A 22,136-nucleotide genomic window follows, 5' to 3' on the forward strand; every position below is an offset into this window, starting at 1 on the left:
AAGAAAAAAAACTGTTGTGAGTGTACAAAATTTATAAACCTTAATTTTAATAAAATTGAATTACTAAAACTAATTTAATAGAATTTAGGATTTCAATTTGATTAAAAATAATTTAATAAAATCTGAAAGTTAAAATTTTCATTAAAAAATGGAAATGAGAATAAAAGGAAAAGTATTTAATAAAAGAAGAAAAAGGTAATTAATAAAAGAAGTGATAATTTTTCATTAAATATCTTGTAGTAATGTAGATTTAGAATTTTTTTTATTTTTTTATTATTGATTATGTTGAATTAATGGTTATGTTGCAATAATTAAGTACATTATAAGTTTAGAAGTTTTATTTTCTTTTCCATTGTTGTAATAATTAAATACATTTAGAAGTTTTTCATTTTTCCATTGGTTATTTAAAAAAAATTAAAAGGTGATGGGTGTACAAACTAAATAGGTGCTAAAAACATGGGCAGCAGATTGAGCCAAGTTTTTCAAGAAAAGTTTGCAAATAGTGATGTGTAGGGTGTATAAATTAAATAGGGGCTCCGTAGAGTAAAAGTTATAGGCAGCAAAATGGGCCATATTTTTCATTAATATGTTGCAAATAGTGAACTGGTGGGTGTAGAAAACAAATAGGGACTACATAGAATAATAATAGTCTTGGGCAGCAGAATGTACCCATGTTTTTCAAGAAAATGTTACAAATAGTGATGTGAGGGTGTATAAATTAAATAGGGCTGCATAGTATAAAAGTGATGGGCAGCATAATGGGCCCATGTTTTTCATATTAATATGCTGGAAGTAGTGAAGTGGGGGTGTATAAAATAAATAGGGGCTTCACAGAGTAAAAGAGAAAGGGCAGCAGAATGAACCCATGTTTTTCATTAATATGTTGGAATTAGTGAACTGGTGGGTGTAGAAAACAAATGGGGGCTGCATAGAGTAAAAGTCTTGTGCAGCAGAATGGATCCATGTTTTTCAAGAAAATACTACAGTTAGTCATGTGGGGGTGTATAAATTAAATAGGAGATGCATAGAATAAAAGTGATGGGCAGCATAGACTAAAAGTGATGAGGAGCATAATGGGCCATGTTTTTCATATTAATGTTGGAAGTAGTGGTGTGGGGATGTATAAAATAAATAGGAGCTACATAGAGTAAAAGTGAAGGGCAGAAGAATGGGCCCATATTTTCCATTATTATGTTGCAAGTAGTGAACTAGTGGTATAGAAAACAAATTGGCCCAAGTTGCAAATAACTAGAATATTTTTAAAATTGTGATAGATAAAAAAAGGAATTAGGAGAGTAAATTTATTTAATTTTTATATGTACACGTTAAATGAAATTACAATCTAAGAATTACGATGTTTATACGTTCACGTTAAAAGAAATCACGATGTATGAGTTACGATATTTATACGTATGCGTTAAATGAAATTACGATGTATGAATTATAATGTTTATACGTACGCGTTAACTAAAATTTCGATGTATGAATGAGGATGTATGAATTATTGTATTATGTATAACTCGAACCTTATTGTGTCCTATTCGTTTAGGATTTACAAATACAAAATTCTTACAAATGTCCATCAAGTTGATCCAACAACTAAGCGTCTAACTTGGAAGAAAGTTGTCGGAGGAAAGAGTAGAGGTCGAGTGTAAGGTACGACACACTTGGCTGTTAACTTCCGCCAAGAAGTCTCTTCCTTCACTCAACCCTCTACTTTTAGTGCTTCACAATTTGATAAGTTGATTGAAAATCAACAACTTCATGCAGAACTTAATATGTGGTGTCAAAAGTATGTACACTTAGAAGACGAACTGAAGGTCATAATGGAACAGTTTGCCTCAATGTTGCAACGTGACAATCCTTCCACTAGCACAACTCAATTTGACCACCAATATAATCCAGAGCATGATGATCAACCCCTCTCTTAAAGTGCATCCTAGATTGGAAGTTTAATTATTTCATATTTTTATTATATACTAAATATTTTAGTTATTTACATTTAGTTATTCACATTGTTTGTTTTTTTTTACAGGTTTTGCAGATCACATAATTGTTATTTTTACTTGAAGGGATGCATTTTATATTTTCATTTGCACTCTTTTTATGTAATTGTATTATCGAACATTTTAAGTTTTAGTACTTTTAGTTAATTTCTAAAGTACAATTTTATTTTATGGTTTATTTTAATTCTAAGTTCTGCTTTATGTATTAATATTTAGTTTGAATGATTTAGATGGATGGAATTATCTAAATGACTTTGTTTAACTATTTGGATGATTTTTCAATTGTGAATGTGGTGTGAATGATAGGGATTTGTTATTTTGAATTGTTTATTTGATTGAGATTTGTTATGTAGCTGTTACAAGTAAAAATGACTAGAACAAAAAAGAAAATGATTCTTTTTAAAATCATTAATGCGTCGTCCAAGCCCATACAAACAATATTTTCTTTTGCTTCAATTTATGCGTCAACTAAGCCCACGCAAGTTTTTTATTTTTATTTTTTATCTTAAGTTATGCGTTGGCCAGGCCGACGCAAAATCTTATGCCTTTTTTTTTTTCTCTTCTTCGTCGACAGAACCAACGCATACGCGTTTTTTTTTATAAGTTTGCATCCTTTTGGCTCATACATAAGCCGAAAATATTACGTCGCTTTTACGTCGACCTGGCCAATGACATTTGCATCCCTTTTTCGTTGGTTGGGCCCACGCAATGTTCCTCGCTTGTGGTGGCCGACGAAAATATCACTTTGCTTCCGTGACTTTTTCGTCTAATGGTTGGTTGACACAAAATTGACATTTAGTCGTCGGTTTTGGTTCATTCTCGACAGTTTTTGGCCGAAGAAATATACTATTTTTCTTGTAATGAAATTATAAACTAATTTTTAAATAATAATATTTGTTTTTAGTCTTAATTTGTTGTGTAGTTAATTAATGAAACACTCAATAATTTCATATAAGTGGAGATATTACTACAAGAAAAAATGTTTTAACCGGAGTTTATTTTTACATTATCTAGAGTTAAAATCTCTATTAAGTCATTTACACAGGGCTACAGGTTCCTCCCGATAAACATCCTTAGGAAAGGTGTTCCCTGGGGTTTTTTAAACTTGAGAAAAAAATCTTTCAAAACCCATGCTAAATATCATTGGTTTAAGAACCTCCGTAAAATACCATGGGTTTCAAAACCTCCATTAAATACCATGGCTTTAAAAATCCTTCGTAAAATACCATGGGTTTAAGAACCTTTGTGAAATACCATGAATTTCAAAATTTCTGTAAAATGACTTGCCGTTTGACATAACCTTCAATCCCATTTTTCACCATCTCTAACTATCCTCCCGACTTCTCTTCCACCGTAGAGACATTACTCTCCGACACAGGCTAAATGGTCATCGACGACAGTCTTAGCAAGGAATCACAATTCAACTATACTTATGTCTATTATATATAAGGAGAAAAAACACTAAATAAGGCACTATCTTCTTCTTACACCAATATTACTTCTTCCATCACCTTACTGCCCCAACTTGGAACACAAGCCACTCTTACCTAACCTGGCAGTAGCTAGTGTTTATCATTTCTTTATATATCCTAAATAATTGCATTATTTGTTAGATGCGGGCTTCAAAGCCATGTGTGTTCTTGGTTAAAGATTGCAAGAACATTTTGCGAGGAGAAATTAACTTTATTACTTCTCACTTTCATAGTTAATTAATTATTAGATGCATTTTAAAATAAATGCCTTAATTTTAAATATTTCAAAATTATGAGAATTAAATATTAACAATTATAACTAAAACTAAAATTGCACATAAAATATATGCACATCAAAAGTTAAAACAAAATAAGTCAGATTTTTTAAAGAATGAACTCGTAAAAAAACTAGGAATGATATAAATCAATTACCATCAATATAAGAAATATGAAAATATTGTTGAAATACTTATTATCCAAGGTTATTTTGCTGAGTTTTTAAAATAAATTTTTGAAACTTTAGAAAATTTATTTGTAATGTAAAGTTACACTTTTAAACTTTTTGAGAATTTAGTTATAAAATATATTAAAACTATATAGTTTTTAATTATTTATTTATAAATAAATTTAATTATATTTTTTTATTAAATTTTGAAAAATCTGAGGTATTTTATTGAGGTTCTACAATAAATCTTTAAAATTTAACAAAGGTTAAAAAAAACCTCCGTTATTTTGTTGAGATTTTAGAATAAACTTTTGAAACTTAACAAAAGTTAAAAAGACTTCCGTTAATTTGTTAAGGTTATAGAATAAACCTTTTAGAATTTAACAAAGGTTAAAAACATCTTCGTTATTTTGTTGATGTTTTAAAATAAACCTTTTAAATTTAACTAAAGTTTAAGAAAACCTTTGTTATTTTGATGAGGTTGTAGAATAATCTTTGGAACTTAACGAAGGTTAAAAAACCTCAATTAACTAAATCATATTCTAGAATTATATTAATCTCCATTAAATAAGCTTCGTTAAAATATTTTTTCATTGTAGTGGAAAATAAGAAAGGAAATATATATGTTTTTTTGGAAAGATTATCGTATATAATATATATTCTAATGCAAGGTTTACCATCAATGGGGTGGATGCAAATATAAATGGTAGACAAAGTAAAAGATAGGTTGAACATGAATGAAATGCTTAGGTAGGAACTGCTAAACATGAATTGAGAAAGAGGATGGAAGATGATGAAAAGGAACAAAAATATAAAAATTTATATATTGCATGAGCTATGTACCAAGATAACCAGTCACATTTCGAACATTCATTAAGCCAACTACTTTATATCATTGCTGATTTTTTTTACAATAATTATTTTTTTATATCAATTTCATCAATGCTGTTGTCTATTTTATAAAGGACAATGATAAAAAACTAATTAGGGACATATTTTATATTTAATTTATAATTTTTTTATCAACAAATGAATTTAATAAAATGGATATAAAAGAAATGTCCAAACCCTTTAAAAAAAAAGCTTTTACAAAGAAATTCTTTCTTATTGTTTCTAAATCTTTCATATGGATTTTCCAATTGCAATAAAATGCTTTTGAAAGTTTTTTAGTCAAAGACTATCACACAATAAACAGATTTTGATAAAAATATCGAAAGCAAGTTTATGAAAAAAAAAATTACTTCTTTATTTCAAAATATTTTGTTCATGAAGTTTATTTATTTATTTTTATTGACTTTTATGGAGTTATATATATATATATTATTATTATTATTGAACAAGCTCAAAAGGTCTTACTAGTTTATGGTTAATGTTCTTTGAATGTTTTGTAATAGACGGAACACTTGTCTTAACTACCGTGAAAAAATCAGGTTTAGGATTTCTTACATTTTTCATGAAGGGAATGCATGTGCTTATAAACTTGCGAACTTAGGCTTTATTCATCGATATTATTTTTATTGATATAATATGCTTCCATCTAATATTTTCTTAAAGTTCTTTATTAAAAGGTATAGACCTATATACCATTTTTGTTAATATATGAATTTTGGTCTAGTTCCCCCATATTTTCTTGTATTTTATTTTTTTTTAATAATATTTTTTTTATGTGGTGACAGATTATTGTTGTTACTTGAAGTGTCAGCCTAACTGAAATGTCAAATTTTATAGTAATACCTAATATGAGAGTTTATATATATATATATATATATATATATATAATTGGATTAATTCACTATGACGTGATCACTGAAAAAAATCTTTTTATAACAAATCATTTATTAAAAAAATAAATAAACTTAACACAGAAAAAAAAAATATAATATCCACTTGGTCTACATCATCTACTATTATACCTAGTCATACCATTGCTATCAATTTACCTATTTATATAAGAGATAGTATCATAGACCATAAATTAGAAGTTAGAAGTTGTAAAGACAACGACTTGCTAAACATTATAAACATTATTGTTGGTAGATATTGTTGGCACCAGACAAATGCTTTAATAGCATGAATTTTATGGTTGACATCATTATCGGACAAAAATTAATGTTCATCGTCTTTAATTTTTTTAGTAGCTATCGAATGACATATCTTTTGAAATATTCACACCAAGTTAAGTTTTGATAAATTTATGTCTCACTTTAAAAAAAAAAAAAACTTGAATGTGACATATTTATTTATTTCTTATATAGATATCTTTAAAACAACTTATTTAATTGGTATACAAATTTGATCTAACATCCCAATCTCTCTAAAGATATGTTTCGTTATAAAGTCTTATTATATTATTTATCTAACTAAGCTCATTAATAATTGTAACCTTTTAATATTATTATGTTATACTTACATTATATATATATTAATTATGTATATATAATATATCATAATAAATTATTTATTTAAATATATTTTGTAAAAAGGGTTTTTAAATAGAATATACATTTATAATTTTTTTCAACATATTTAATGAGTAAGCAATATAAATAAATATGAGAAATTTTAATATATTATAATGATTTTAAAAAATATTATTTATATTTTTTTAAATAAATATGTTTGTTAAACTTAAAAGACTTTTTGAGTGAGTTAATTTTTACTTTTTTTAAATCAAATAATTTTTTATAAAAAAATAGGTCCGATTAGAAAAAGTCTCACCCACTCCAAGTTTAAAATAAGTTAAAATTATAAATATATAGGGATAATTTGATTTATGCTAATTCTAATTATTAATAAACACTACCCAAACATATTAAATTAAAAATAATTTTAAATTAAAAATAATAATTAATTATTATATTAAATAAGTGACATATTATTTATAAACTAAAAAAATTATTAGTATGTAAAATAATTTCTATTATTAATTAAAATTTATAAATTAGTTATCTTTTGATATTAGTTGTAATTTTCAGGTACTATATTTAATAATTATTTTATAAATTACACGCATCTTAACTTTTGACAGCTCTTTAATTACACTTTAAAAAAAATATCTCTCTTTATTTTTATTTTTACAACACTCACAATGGCTATGATTTAAAAATTAGTAGTTTGGAAGGAAGCACGTATGATATGTTCACCCACTCCCATCAACATTCAAATATTAGCTGAGGATAGAGGATCAGCTACCAATTTCATTCATCCTTTGAACACTTCTACACTACTAAATTAATGTTTGAATAATCAAATTTGTTACCAAATGTATCATATCACATGACGGCTTTACTAACAAACACATTTGACCAATGCACTTTACGGTTTTATAAGCACTTATTATAGAAAAATTCATAAATTTAATTTATTTATAAATTAAAAAATAGATTTTAAACTAATATAATTTCTTTTACTAATCAATTTATGCATTACATATGACTTTTTACTAAGCATGTGCAATTTTTTTATAAGGTCTTAAACTGAGAACTAAAGCGATTATGAAAGTTGATCATAATTAAGGTAAAGCTGCTTTTACAAAATGTTAGAAAAGCAATACACGTATCTTGACTTTTACAAAACTGTGGGATTTTTAAGAGAAGTTTTAACAAAGAAAAGAAAACAAGTTATCCTACGTTGCTAAATAATATGAAAAGTGAAGGAAACTGTAATACATATTCCCTGAAAGTAACCATGGTATATATATATTCTTTTTCATTTTGCTACACCTACCTGTTTAAGAGAACAACTACTCCATTAAAACGTGTGTTCCTCACATTCTATTATCATAATCAAGAACGTAAAAATATAAGTGTAAAGTGAATATATATTGAAGGTGAAGGTGTGTACACTATCTATTATGAATGAAGTTTGTTTCACATTCTAAGATCTATCTAATGTCTTACCGACACTTATTATCCTTCTCCTTTAAAAAATCATATTCCCTCGCTTTTTCATATATATTCTCAATATTTTATGTATGACAAGCAACCAAATTTCAGATGGTTGTCGTTGATCGGTCACTCTTGCAGTGCCGTGTCCTTATCAAAGTAGAACCACCTATTTCATTTTAAAGGTGCACATTGCTTTTACCTAGTACGACTTGTTTGGGTTCAGTTTCTTACCCTATATATAATTGCTTCCATGTTCCTTCTCAATTATCAGCTCATAAAACTGCAGTAGTTTCGTAACTTTCATCTCTCTTTCTGAACGTGAACCAAAAATAAACAGAACTATGGACCACCTAAATGAAGAGCAAGCAGAACCAGTTAGCCCTATGGGACAATACTTCAACAGTTCTGCGCTATGCATATACATTATTGGAGTTTTGGAATTTGAAGTTCCCATACATGACTTGCAAACCTTCACTCTTATCAAAGATGTTTTCCTTCCCATCAATCCACGCTTCTCTTCCATCATGGTTCTCTCTCTTTTCTTTTCCTTCCCTTATTATACTCTTTCATTTATTTTCATCTCTATATTAGGATTATCAGCATAATTTAAATCCTAACTAGTATTTAGCTGCTATCAAACACTTATAGTTTATAAGTGTTTTCTCCTTTATTTACTCAATATCACATCCATAAGTACCAAGTTTGTACCATTAAGTCTGAAAATAGCATTCATATGGCTTATATTGACTTGGATTATATGAAACCAGGTCCAAGATAAAGATGGAGAGAAACGATGGAAGCAAGTTGAAGTCAATTTGAAAGATCACGTGCACTTTCCCAAATTCCCTAAAGGGAAAACAGTGGAATCTTATGACAAGTTTTTTCATGATTACTTATCAAGCATAGCAATGGAACAATTACCACAAAGCAGACCTTTATGGGAAATTCATGTAATAAGCTACCCCTCAAAAGATGCATCTGGCAGTATAATATTTAAGCTTCACCATGCACTTGGGGATGGTTATTCTCTCGTGGGTGCTCTTCTTTCTTGTCTACAACGAGCAGATGACCCCTCTCTTCCCTTGTCATTTCCTACTCTAAGATCATTAAAGCCACAATCATCAACTAAAAGCTTCTGGAGAAGATTTTCTTGGATGTTCTCCTCTGCCATAAACACTGCCACAGATTTTGGATGGAGTGTATTGAAGAGTAGCATCATCAGTGACGATAAAACACCAATAAGGTCAGGAGATGAAGGAACCGAATTTCGCCCAATTTCCATATCAACTATGAACTTCTCCATTGACCATATCAAGATCATCAAGTCCAGGCTCGGTGTGGTATGATTACACCTATTAATTCCTTAACTAAACTTCAAAATTTTCTGAGTTACAACTTTATAAATGCACATACGTCACTTTTGTTGCAGAAAATATTTTCAGAATGTATGCAAGTATGTACATCCAAAAAGTAATAATTTTATCAAGAAAAATAATATTTTGACAACTTAATACAAATATATAGAACAATGTATCATTTTTTTTATCAAACTGTGATAGTCGTAGTAGTTAGTACCTTACGTGTAAGAACATAACAGTAAATTATATTATGGAAATGAATGTACACATATTTTAAGTCGGAAAATAACTGATGTACACATTTGACATTAGATTATCTTATTTTGTCTGCATGATTCTCTGATGGCAGACTATAAACGATGTGATCACTGGAATCGTGTTCTATGGGACCAGGTTATATATGCAAGACGTGGACTTGAAGTCCAAAACAGCAGATTCCACTGCATTGGTCTTATTGAATACGAGAAACATAGAAGGTTACCAAACAATAAATGATATGCTCAACAGTAAAGCCAAGGGTCCATGGGGGAATAAAATTTCCTTTTTACATGTACCAATACCCAAATTAAATCAAAACCGAATGTCGAACCCTCTAGATTTCATTTGGGACTCGCATAATATAATCAAGAGAAAGAAACAATCTTTAGCTGTTGCCCTCACTGGAACTCTTTTGGACATGGAGAGCAAATTCAAAGGACAAGAGGTTGGTATCATTATATAAATTGAATGTGTTATATATCATGATGTTATTATATGTTCTTTCATTCAGTGTTTTTGTTCATTAAATTAGCTTTTATTTTCTCAGCTTCACGTGTCAGTCTCAGCATGTAAATATGTAATTATTGTATTTGCCTTAAATAAAGCATATAAGAACTTCGATAAAAAATTTCAACAGGGTTATTGGTTAATTTTGTTGCAGGCAGTAGCAAAACACCTTCGAGGGACAGTGACGAATTCAAGTGCAGTGATTTCAAGCTTGGTTGGACCGATACAACAAATGTCTTTAGCTAATCATCCTGTTAAGGGCTTGTATTTCACATTGGCTGGTGGACCTGAGGTATAATCCTAAATCTCCTTCAAACTTTACATAATTAATCAAGTTAGAAGTTGTAGTGGAGTGTGTTGAGCTTTTAGAGAGAAAACAGAAAGGACAATATTTTATTTTCCAATGAAAGAATCAAATAACAGTTTTACATAAACTTAATTTCTTTAATTAAAAATGATAAAAAAAATTGAAAACGAAAGACATTTTTATTTGCTTTCAGGCAATTTTTACCCAGAAGATTAGATGTAGTGAAAAAATATGCATGATGAGCTCTATTTAAACATCATTTAACTATGTGCATTGCAGAGTCTTGCCATTTCGATTATGAGCTATGTGGGAGTGCTTAGAATCACCCTAAAGACAGAAAAGGACTTTATAGATGAAGAGAAATTGAAGTCATGCATACAAAATGCATTTCATACGATACTCAAAGCAGCTACAGAAAATTCCTGACAGAGCAAAATATTAGTGTGCTTGCTCCACACCATAGAAGTCAAAATTCTTATATTTATTTTGGAGAATTGGAATTGGTTGTTTTAATTTTTTGTAAAAGTATCATGTGTCATTACTTCATAGGTTTGATTAACGCCTTAATTCATTAATCAATATGTTGTCAGTATGCTATGAAACTTCATAAATGTTCAGAAAAAAATGAGAACTTCTCTTTGATTTATCGTGCAAAAATTTAAAATCAGTCATTAAATTAATTATTATTTCAATTGCAATGTATCAGTGACCGATCGGTCACTAAATTGATTACTATTTTATTTAGTTATTTAATAATTAATTTTTTTGTTTTAAGGATTTTCTTATAGTTGGTGCTGCTCACGTCAAGCAATATATTCCATCCCTCGACCACCAACAAAGCACCTTTCATTTTATAAATAAATAAAGGAAGAAGAAACACAGAATTCTCTGTTATAAGTTTGAAGAAGCAGAAGTAATGGAGAGTGCGATGAGTTTTAACTCATAGAATAATCCACGTTTGGGTTCTTTATTTCTTATGAGAATGCAGAAAATATATTAGTAATAAATAAGACACAACAAAATAAATAATAAATTAGAATGGATAAAATTAGATGCTGAAAAAGAAAATTGGATATAGAATGGTAAGAAATTGTGAGTGAGCTACACGTAAAGGGATATTTTATTTCTTCACATGCAAAACAAGTTTTGTAGTTATAAAATAAAAAGTTTCAAAACTTATATACGCGTGGAATGCATTAGTTAATCTTATAACATTCATTACATAGCAAGAGATGGCGTCAAAATCCCACACAATCTGCTCACACTAAATTTATTCTATTAGCTATTGCTTTCCGTTCCCTCTGATTAATTAGTTGTAATAAATTAAATTCGAGATTTTTTTATCCTATAAAATGAAATAATAATTTTTGTTTCACATTCTATATTAAAAAATAACTACTTTACTACCATTTTTTAAAACAAAATATTATATTATAATAAAATAATTTTTTAAAATATTAAGTGAAACTTATGGAAAGTATCATTGTCGTAAATTTTTTTTAAAAAAAAATTTACAAATAAATAAAAGGAAAATATTACTACAACTATACAGGAAAACACACAAATTTAAAAATTATCAGGTAAGACAATACAACTTCAAGATTTTTCTATTTAAGTAAAATATTATCTCTCTATCTAATTGTAATCTGTAGAAGATTATCAACCAATCCTCACTTACATAAAATAAACATAATGTATCAGCAATCCATCTTAATATTTAGTTTTTTTATAATAAAAAATAAAATAAATTAAAATGAAACATTTAAAGGAATATTCCAATCCTTATAAATCTTATATATAAGAAGAGTATCTATAGTTACAGAATACTCCCATACCAATATAACTAGTTCCTTCTCCTAATCACGCTTGATATAAATTTTTTATCTCTGTTTATTCCTTTCTTCTTTATCTGTATTCATTCAAACGCTTCCGACAACATGAAAATCCACGAGCAATGCACTGTTGCCCCTCCTCCATCAGCAACCAAAACATCCCTCACTCTCACTTTCTTTGATTTATTTTGGCTCAGGATCCACCCCCTGGAGCTCACATTCTTCTATTCCCTTGCTTCTCAACAATCAAACCCTTCTTTTTTCTTTGCCAATGTGGTTCCAAAACTCAAAACATCTCTCTCTCACACCCTCCAACACTTCCTCCCTCTTGCTGGCAACGTCGTTTGGCCTTCCGATTCCCCAAAGCCCTTTGTCCAATTCACACCTGGCGATGCTGTTTCCGTGGTGGTTGCTGAGTCCGATGCTGAATTCGATCAGGAGATAGATTACTCACCCCGTGAAACAGCACCGACTCGTCCTTTCATTCCTCACTTGCACTCATCGGAATCTCTTGCTTCTGTGATGTCTATTCAGATCACTCTCTTTCCTAACAAAGGATTTAGCATAGGCATGAACATTCACCATGCCGTCCTCGATGGAAAATCTGCAGCCATGTTCATCAAGGCTTGGGCTTTTCTATGCCAAACCCAAACCAACGATGAAACACAAATACCATCTTTGGTGCCAGAGTTGTTGCCTTCCTTTGACAGAACCCTCGTCAAAGAACCAGCACATTTGCGACCTTTCTTCACAGAAAATTTGACGGGTTTTTTATCCAATACGTACCCTCAAGATAACAGCGACGGACGATGCTTGAAGATTCTAGATTTTCCACCCAAAGATGCGGTTCGGGCCACGTTCGTTCTCACAGGAGGGGATTTGGAGAAGATAAAGAGAAGGGTCTTGTCCAAGTGGGAAGTAGTGGAAGAATCAAATTCAACCGTTTCCTCAAAGCCACCTAATTTATCTTCCTTTGTTGTCATCTGTGCTTACGTGGCAGTCTGCATTGCAAAAGCCGTTCACGGAGTTGAAAGGGAGAAAGATAAGTTTGCATTTTTGTTGGCGGCAGATTGGAGGTTCAGGTCAGAACCTCGAATCCCTGATAACTATTTCGGGAACTGTGTGTGGAACAATGTGGTGGATTCAGACCCGTTGGACTTTATAAAGGAAGAAGGGGTGGTGCTTGTTGCTAAGCGAATTCATAGAAAAGTAAAGATGTTAGGCGAGGAAGCAGTTTTAGAAGGGTTTTCTCAATTGGTGGATTTGATGAAGCAAGGGGCACAAATAATTGGAGTATCAATGTCTAACCGATTTGGAGTTTATGATACTAATTTTGGTTTTGGAAAGCCCTCTAAGGTGGAGATAACATCCTTGGATAGAAATTCATCATCTCAAACCTTTGGTTTGGTAGAGAGCAAGGATGGGAGTGGTGGGGTTGAAGTTGAGATTGTTATGAATAAACAAGCAATGGATCTATTTGCTACTCTCTTTCGTGAAGGATTGTGTGATGATGAATCATCATCATCATGAATCTATGGCGAATCAGAGATGAAGTTTGAAATGCATTGGATAACAGTATATTGCATGTATATATTGGATTGTGTGATGATGAATTAGAGAAGAAGTTTGGAATGTATTGGATAACAGTGTATTGCATGTAAGTTTTTTCAGCATAATAAGGACCATTCCTTGTTTCAATGTTCTCTGTATCCTTGTATCAGTTATGTCAATACTCGTACTTGGCACATTATCAATATATACTTATGTATTTGTATTATATGTGATGTAAGTCTTGGGAAGTTAATGCCATTTTTCAGTTCTTATTTCACTTTTATGATCTATTTTTTTATCCAAATGATTTTCTCTTCCTCCTTCTGAATCCAAAATTAATATACCGATTATATGAATCACACAAATAGATTGGTTGAAATTTTATTTAAAAATTTAAATTATTATTTTATTTACATATACTTTGTAGTTTATCTATACAATAACGTAAAATTTTAGAAATAAATAAATAAATTAATGAAATTTGAAGAAAAATTTATAATGGAATTATTCAAGTTTTTTTTTTGTTAAGCAAAGGGGATGATTTTTGGTAGTTGTCTAGTATTTACATTTAATACACAAATATTTCAAATAAACTTCTTCATAAAAAATTTAATTGTTGTACACGGCTTAGACACCTTTTATATCTGATTACTGTATAATTTTTTTTATTGTTAACAAAAAATATTAAAGAATCATTAAAATCGGAGTTTAAACTGTTGTTAAAACTCATGTTATGATTTTTAACAGGTACATTATCCCTATTTATTTATGATACAAAATTATAATTACTTATTTAACAATTCACTTACCTAATCATCGGTAAAAAAAAATTGAGTCACGAGATGTGTTTTGGATTGGAATGGGAAGGTATTAGAATTTGAGAAAGTAAATATACGAGGATTTGAGAGAAAATAATAAAAATAATGAGGTTATTTGGATCTATGTATGTTAAAATAGATGTGTGAAAAAAAAATGTTGAAATTTGTGAATGATATCATGGAAGAATTTTTAATTTTTTTAAATATTAAAAACGCAAGTTTATAAATTTATTTTTATTTTTAAATATGATTAAAAATAAAATAAAGAATATTTTTATCTAAATTTTAGTTAATTATATATTTTTATAAACTTACAAAATAAATTTCATATCCTAACAGTTACTTATTTTTTTATCTCGTTTCATTTTAAAATACATGTATTAATATAGTGTCTAAAAAATAAGTTTATGAGAAACAAGTAGAAAAAAATTAGATTATTTCAATAATTAACTATATGGGTAATTGATTATATATATACTTGTTATAATTTATTATAAGTGGGGTTAAATGTTCTTATAAAATTTTTATTGAAAATAATTTTAAGATAATTAATTTTATTTGGATGTTTACATATGAGAAAAAAACATGCATGATGTTGATAGAATAAAAATTATTAAAAAATTACAATTTTTTTATTTAAAAAATGATATTTTAAAAAATGATTAAATTTAAGTTGAAGTTCATCTAACTTATTTTATTAAAAATAATGTCAAGAAAATAAGTTTTTCTAAACATTAATAAAGTACATATATATGTATTATATTAACAGCATAATGTATTGATGTTATATATTAAAATAAGTATTTATCAAATTAATCTATCATGATAAACTTAGCACTATAATTTTATTGAAAATAAATAATATTAAATATATAAACTTATAATCATAAATTTGAAAAATTATTTTAATATAAATAAATGAATAAATTTTATGTTAATAAAAAAAGTTATGGTGTCAAATTAATACATGTTCACCCACACAAAATACATAACAAACAAGGATAGTGTACAAAAAAAAGTAAAGAGAATTAGGTAAAATCCACTTATCTATGTGGCTTTCATCTTCTTTCTTTGCATGTGAGAGAGGAAGTCATTCAAGAAGGTCATCTCTCTTCCACACTTTCACTCTTCCTCAAACACCCTAATCCAAATAGCTTCCACACATCCTAAATATTATCTAAGGATATAAAAATGTTCCGTTATATTTATTTATATATTTTGAAAGCTTTTTCTATTTATTGAATTAAATTGTATGTAGATACATAAACATGTATATATTTTAGAGGACATTTTATAATGAAAAATGTATTGTACAACAAATTTATTTATAAAAGAGAAAAAAATATACAGAACAAAGTATGAAATATCATACAATATAATAGAAAAATAATAGAAATAAAATGTAGTATTATATATATTATTGCATGAATCACACATATGTATTTTATAATAATCATTCTTTTAAGTTGTTGTTAATCCCAACCTAACATATTATTATATTAGTTATTAATAATTAATACAAATTTTTTATCCTTCTAATTACTTAGAACATTTTCTTCTCAAACATCAAATGGTCACCACTCCCTCTCATCCAACGACTCAAAATCACCAAGACCCAAATTTAGTCCCTAAACTTGTTTCTTGTAGAGCAAAAAATAAGGGCAAAATACGAAAACATCATCATCCTATATGATTTCTCTCTCTAATTTTTGCATGTGAGGGAGAGAGAAGTTATTGTTCACGCAGATCCACTCACCCTCTTATCTTGCACATCCCTTAATTCAGATCATGAATATCCTCTCACATCTTTTCTCTTATGTACTGTTTGTTTTAGGACTGAGAAATGCAAAGATTTACTATATACACAGCAAACGTGAAAATCAAGAGAATAAAAAATGAAAAACAACAAAACGAGAAGCATTTTGACTTTCAGACTTTCTTTGCTTCTTAGGAGAGATTTAGGAAGAAAGTAGTAAATATATATATATATATATATATATAATAAATTAATTGTAGTTTACCATTTTACCCTTATTTTATTTTAAACTCAAATAATTACTAATTTTATTTAAAATAAAATTACATAATTAAATATAATATATTAAAAATATATAATATGATAAAATAAAATTTAAAAATTAAAACATTCAATGTTAAATAAACTTATGTTAGACAAATACATAATAATTATTAATTATAATAATTATTATAAAATTATAATTAAAAATAATATTAAATAATAAATTTATATAATAATTATATTAATTATAAAAAAATTAAAGATAAAAATAATAGTGTTATTTAGTATAAAAATTAGTTTTTTTTTATCAAATATTTAAAAAAAATTATCAAATTTTATATATGTTGTATTTTTTTAAAGTTAATATTTCACTAGAAATAATATTTTAATTAAAAATAATTATAATTTATAGATAAATCAACTAAACTAATTCTTTAACAATTTTTAAATATAAGGGTCATTTTGTAAACTTACTTTTTTATTAATTAAAAAAATAATTTTAATTATATCCATCACATCATTCACAAACTTTTACAAATTTTCTCTACACTTTTTACTCTATTTATCTTAATCCAAAGAACCCCGTTTTCTTCACACTTTCTCCACAAATAATCTCAAATCCACTCCCTAATCCAAACAAAATAAAGAGTGAAGTCCTTACATCTTTAAGTTAACTTTTACAATATTCATTATTTGAATGTTCATTACTTATGAGTAGTAATATTCAAACTTCAATTCAATGTGAAAGAGTTGGGAGCATGACATTTAGGATGAAAATTTCGACTTTAAAAAAAATCTTTAATACAAGAATGAGTATGAGAAATATTTTATTTTCAAATTGAGTATGAGAATTTTCAAATTGATAATGAGAATATGGATGGATATGTTCTCATTACTTTTAAATTACTAAACTACTCATAATTTATAATGACTAAACTACTCATAATTTACTCAAAAATAGAACTCCTCTTTGGTTTAGATACAAAATGAGTAATTGCGGAATTAATAAACACAGAAATGAAAATAGAGAAAAATAAAATATTGAATCAAAAAATTTTAACATGAGAAAAAATCTATGGAATCTAATTCATAAATGTCTTCATTGTGAGAGTAGGATTACAATATTTATTTATCTCACTTTGAGAGTAACACTTAATCTCACCTAACGAGATGAAATACAATATCTCTCTAACATTTCACTAGAATTTCTAATTTTACACGATTTTGTAGATATTTATTCTCTATGTTGCTTTTCTCCTTTTTTGTTAGGATTTTTCTTTCTTAGAAGTTTCCTTTATATAGAGGAGGAGAGAAAGACTTTCTCATAAAAAGATAATGAATAAGTAATGCTTGCTATTTCCAAGATACATTGAAAAAATGATCTTCAACTTTCTAAGTTGAATTTAATAAACTTTGAGAGAGATATAATTCCAAAACTTTGAAATGACCATCATTCAATATATTCAAATGATCAATTATCAAGATTAACTGATTAGATCACCTATTAAATTAACAACAACAAGAGAATCCCAATCATAAATAAGGTCCACTCATCCATACGGAGAATGTTTTTTCTGCTATTAGCCATGCCTCGTAGAATGAATGCAAATTTCTCATTAGTGGCAAAATCGGTGTTTGTGATATTTATTAATTAATTTGCAGGAATTCAATAAGAAGCGTAATGGTGGTTTAGTGGAAATAATGTCCACTGCATTAAAATAGTGTCGTTTAAAAAATTTGGCAAACTTCAAATTCCAATCAGAATTTTTCAACTTCATATTATTTTAAATTAATTATAAATATTTGATTTTAAATTTAAATTTAAATTTTTTTAAAACTTATTAAGTTTTAAATAGCTTTCTACTAAAAAAAAAGTTGTTCTATTAAATATTTAAAAATATTTTGAGCATTCAATAAATTTTTAGTAGAGACTCAATTGAAAATATCTAAATTTATAAGGTACTTAAAACTCAATTATTACTTTTTAAATCTATATATCTGAATTTTAAATTCAATTAAGTTAATGACATGTACACATGTCTATGTATGCTTTAGTTGGGCTAGGTCTAGTTCAAGTTGAGTTGGTTCGACCCCACCTCAAATTGAGTCGAGTTGGATTGATGCAGGTCAAGTCATGATGGCTCAAGTTAACTTCGATTAAGTTCGAGTCCATGTTAAGTTAGTTGAGTATGGCTCACATAAAAATGATCTGGTCAAGCCCACATTGGCCACCAAACTAGTTATAAAATTGGTCCTAGAAAATCAATCACAAAATTAATAATTATATTAAGTTTTTATTCTCCAACAATTTATTCTTCCAATTTTCACGTTGAGCTCAACTCCCCCTTCCCCCAACAAAATTAATTTTATTATTAACATTAATTATATCAATAAATATTATAATAATAATATTAACATTAATAATTAAGATAATATTAATTATAATAATAACATTATCAATGATATTATTATTAATATTATAAACAATAATATTAAGAATAATAATAATCATAAGTCGTTAATCTAATGATTATAAACTATTATATTTGGTGGATATACAATAAAACATTAATTATAACTTTAATAGTTTTAATAATATTATATTATCAATATAATAGTAGAAAAATAAAGTTATTAATAATAAATATTTTTTTAAATTATTAATAATAATAAAATTAGTTTTTTTTATCGTGCAAATTTTTTAAATCAGTCATTAGATTAATTATTATTTCAATTGCAATGTATCAGTGACCGATCGGTCACTAAATTGATTACTATTTTATTTAGTTATTTAATAATTAATTTTTTTGTTTTAAGGATTTTCTTATAGTTGGTGCTGCTCACGTCAAGCAATATATTCCATCCCTCGACCACCAACAAAGCACCTTTCATTTTATAAATAAATAAAGGAAGAAGAAACACAGAATTCTCTGTTATAAGTTTGAAGAAGCAGAAGTAATGGAGAGTGCGATGAGTTTGAACTCATAGAATAATCCACGTTTGGGTTCTTTATTTCTTATGAGAATGCAGAAAATATATTAGTAATAAAGAAGACACAACAAAATAAATAATAAATTAGAATGGATAAAATAAGATGCTGAAAAAGAAAATTGGATATAGAATGGTAAGAAATTGTGAGTGAGCTACACGTAAAGGGATATTTTATTTCTTCACATGCAAAACAAGTTTTGTTATAAAATAAAAAGTTTCAAAACTTATATACACGTCGAATGCATTAATTAATCTTATAACATTCATTACATAGCAAGAGATGGCGTCAAAATCCCACACAATCTGCTCACACTAAATTTATTCTATTAGTTACTGCTTTCCGTTCCCTCTGATTAATTAGTTGTGATAAATTAAATTCGAGATTTTTTTATCCTATAAAATGAAATAATAATTTTTGTTTCACATTCTATATTAAAAAATAACTACTTTACTACCATTTTTTAAAACAAAATATTATATTATAATAAAATAATTTTTTAAAATATTAAGTGAAACTAATGGAAAGTATCATTGTCGTAAAATTTTGTATCAGCAGTGCATCTGTGTATTTAGTTTTTTTTTTATAATAAAGAATAAAATAAATTAAAATGAAGCATTTAGATGTTACAACCTTATATAAGAGTACCAATAGTTACAGAGTACTCATACCATTCTATATCTAGTTCCTTCTCCTAATCACGCTTCATATAAATTTGTTATCTGTGTTTATTGCTTTCTTCTTTATCTGTATTCATTCAAACGCTTCCGACAACATGAAAATCCACGAGCAATGCATGGTTGCCCCTCCTCCATCAGCACCCAAAACATCCCTTACTCTCACTTTCTTTGATTTGTTTTGGCTCAGGATCCATCCCCTGGAGCTCGCATTCTTCTATTCCCTTCCTTCTCAACAATCAAACCCTTCTTTTTTCTTTGCCAATGTGGTTCCAAAACTCAAAACATCTCTCTCTCACACCCTCCAACACTTCCTCCCTCTCGCTGGCAACGTCGTTTGGCCTTCCGATTCCCCAAAGCCCTTTGTCCAATTCACACCTGGCGATGCTGTTTCCGTGGTGGTTACTGAGTCCGATGCTGAATTCGACCAGGAGATAGATTACTCACCCCGTGAAACAGCACCGACTCGTCCTTTCATTCCTCACTTGCACTCATCGGAATCTCTTGCTTCTGTTATGTCTATTCAGATCACTCTCTTTCCTAACAAAGGATTCAGCATAGGCACGAGCACCCACCATGCCGTCCTCGATGGAAAATCTGCAGCCATGTTCATCAAGGCTTGGGCTTCTCTATGCCGAACCCAAACCAACGATGAAACACAAATACCATCTTTGGTGCCAGAGTTGTTGCCTTCCTTTGACAGAACCCTCGTCAAAGAACCAGCACATTTGCGACCTTTCTTCACAGAAAATTTGACGGGCTTTTTATCCAATATATACCCTCAAGATAACAGCGACGGACGATGCTTGAAGATTCTAGCTTTCCCACCCAAAGATGCGGTTCGGGCCACGTTCGTTCTCACAGGAGAGGATTTGGAGAAGATAAAGAGAAGGGTCTTGTCCAAGTGGGAAGTAGTGGAAGAATCAAATTCAACCGTTTCCTCAAAGCTACCGAATTTATCTTCCTTTGTTGTCACCTGTGCTTACGTGGCAGTCTGCATTGCAAAAGCCATTCACGGAGTTGAAAGAGAGAAAGATAAGTTTGCTTTTGGGTTTGCGGCGGATTGGAGGTTCAGGTCAGAACCTCGAATCCCTGATAACTATTTCGGGAACTGTGTGTGGAACAATTTGGTGGATGCAGACCCGTTGGACTTTTTAGAGGAAGAAGGAGTGGTGCTTGTTGCTAAGCGAATTCATAGAAAAGTAAAGATGTTAGGCCAGGAAACAGTTCTTTTAGAAGGGTTTTCTCAATTCGTGGATTTGATGAAGCAAGGGGTACAAATAATTGGAGTAACAATGTCTAACCGATTTGGAGTTTATGATACTAATTTTGGTTTTGGAAAGCCCTCTAAGGTGGAGATAACATCCTTGGATAGAAATTCATCTCAAACCTTTGGTTTGGTAGAGAGCAAGGATGGTGGGGTTGAAGTTGGGATGGTTATGAATAAACATGCCATGGATCTATTTGCTACTCTCTTTCGTCAAGGATTGTGCCATGATGATCATGAATCATCATCATGAATCTATGGCGAATCAGAGATGAATTGAAATGTATTGGATAATAGTATATTGCATGAATTGGATTGTGTGATTATGATAATGAATCATCATGAATCTATGGCCAATGAAGTTTGAAATGTATTGGATAACAGTTGTTTCGGCATAATAAGGACCATTCCTTGTTTCAATGTTCTCTGTATACTTATGTCACTTATTTCAATACTCGTTATAAAAAAGGAAAAATGTTTTCAAACTCTATCCTATATCCTAATATTTTAATTATTTATAATTTTTTAATTTTAAAAATTATTTTAACTTTATATTTTTATTAAAAAGACTTTTTTTTTCTATTTTTTTATTATAAATATTATTAATATTTTGTTATAAGTGGAAGGTGGAAATTTTTTAAAAGTTAATGTCATTTTTCAGTTTTATTTCATATTTATGTTCTATTTTTCTATCCAAATGATGTTGTCAATCCAAAATTAATATATGTATCACACAAAATAA

General features: G+C 28.6%; 3 protein-coding genes across 3 annotated transcripts; all 3 read left to right on the forward strand.

Annotated features, from left to right (window-relative positions):
• The first annotated feature begins 8,014 nt into the window (after nt 1–8,014).
• Nucleotides 8,015–10,886, forward strand: LOC137827032 (wax ester synthase/diacylglycerol acyltransferase 4). The gene is made up of 5 exons (XM_068633227.2): nt 8,015–8,337; nt 8,578–9,150; nt 9,518–9,871; nt 10,088–10,225; nt 10,520–10,886. The coding sequence occupies exons 1-5, from the start codon at nt 8,152–8,154 to the stop codon at nt 10,664–10,666; spliced, it is 1,398 nt and encodes a 465-aa protein (XP_068489328.1). The 5' UTR covers nt 8,015–8,151; the 3' UTR covers nt 10,667–10,886.
• Nucleotides 10,887–12,088: 1,202 nt separating this feature from the next.
• LOC137826978 (phenolic glucoside malonyltransferase 1) lies at nt 12,089–13,900 on the forward strand. The gene has a single exon (XM_068633148.2). It carries the CDS (start codon nt 12,178–12,180, stop codon nt 13,600–13,602), a length of 1,425 nt encoding a protein of 474 aa, XP_068489249.1. The 5' UTR covers nt 12,089–12,177; the 3' UTR covers nt 13,603–13,900.
• A 6,131-nt stretch (nt 13,901–20,031) lies between these two features.
• LOC137826797 (phenolic glucoside malonyltransferase 1) lies at nt 20,032–21,814 on the forward strand. The gene has a single exon (XM_068632933.2). It carries the CDS (start codon nt 20,226–20,228, stop codon nt 21,645–21,647), a length of 1,422 nt encoding a protein of 473 aa, XP_068489034.1. The 5' UTR covers nt 20,032–20,225; the 3' UTR covers nt 21,648–21,814.
• Nucleotides 21,815–22,136: the final 322 nt, after the last annotated feature.

Source organism: Phaseolus vulgaris, chromosome 8 (genome assembly GCF_051622355.1).
Source record: "Phaseolus vulgaris cultivar YP4 chromosome 8, ASM5162235v1, whole genome shotgun sequence".
Classification (NCBI taxonomy): Eukaryota; Viridiplantae; Streptophyta; class Magnoliopsida; order Fabales; family Fabaceae; genus Phaseolus; species Phaseolus vulgaris.

Coding starts and splice junctions, on each gene's coding strand:
- LOC137826978 (XM_068633148.2), top strand. CDS start 12,178: ATGAAAATCCACGAGCAATGCACTGTTGCCCCTCCTCCATCAGCAACC.
- LOC137827032 (XM_068633227.2), top strand. CDS start 8,152: ATGGACCACCTAAATGAAGAGCAAGCAGAACCAGTTAGCCCTATGGGA. Junction 8,338..8,577: donor CACGCTTCTCTTCCATCATG/GTTCTCTCTCTT, acceptor ATATGAAACCAG/GTCCAAGATAAAGATGGAGA. Junction 9,872..10,087: donor GCAAATTCAAAGGACAAGAG/GTTGGTATCATT, acceptor ATTTTGTTGCAG/GCAGTAGCAAAACACCTTCG.
- LOC137826797 (XM_068632933.2), top strand. CDS start 20,226: ATGAAAATCCACGAGCAATGCATGGTTGCCCCTCCTCCATCAGCACCC.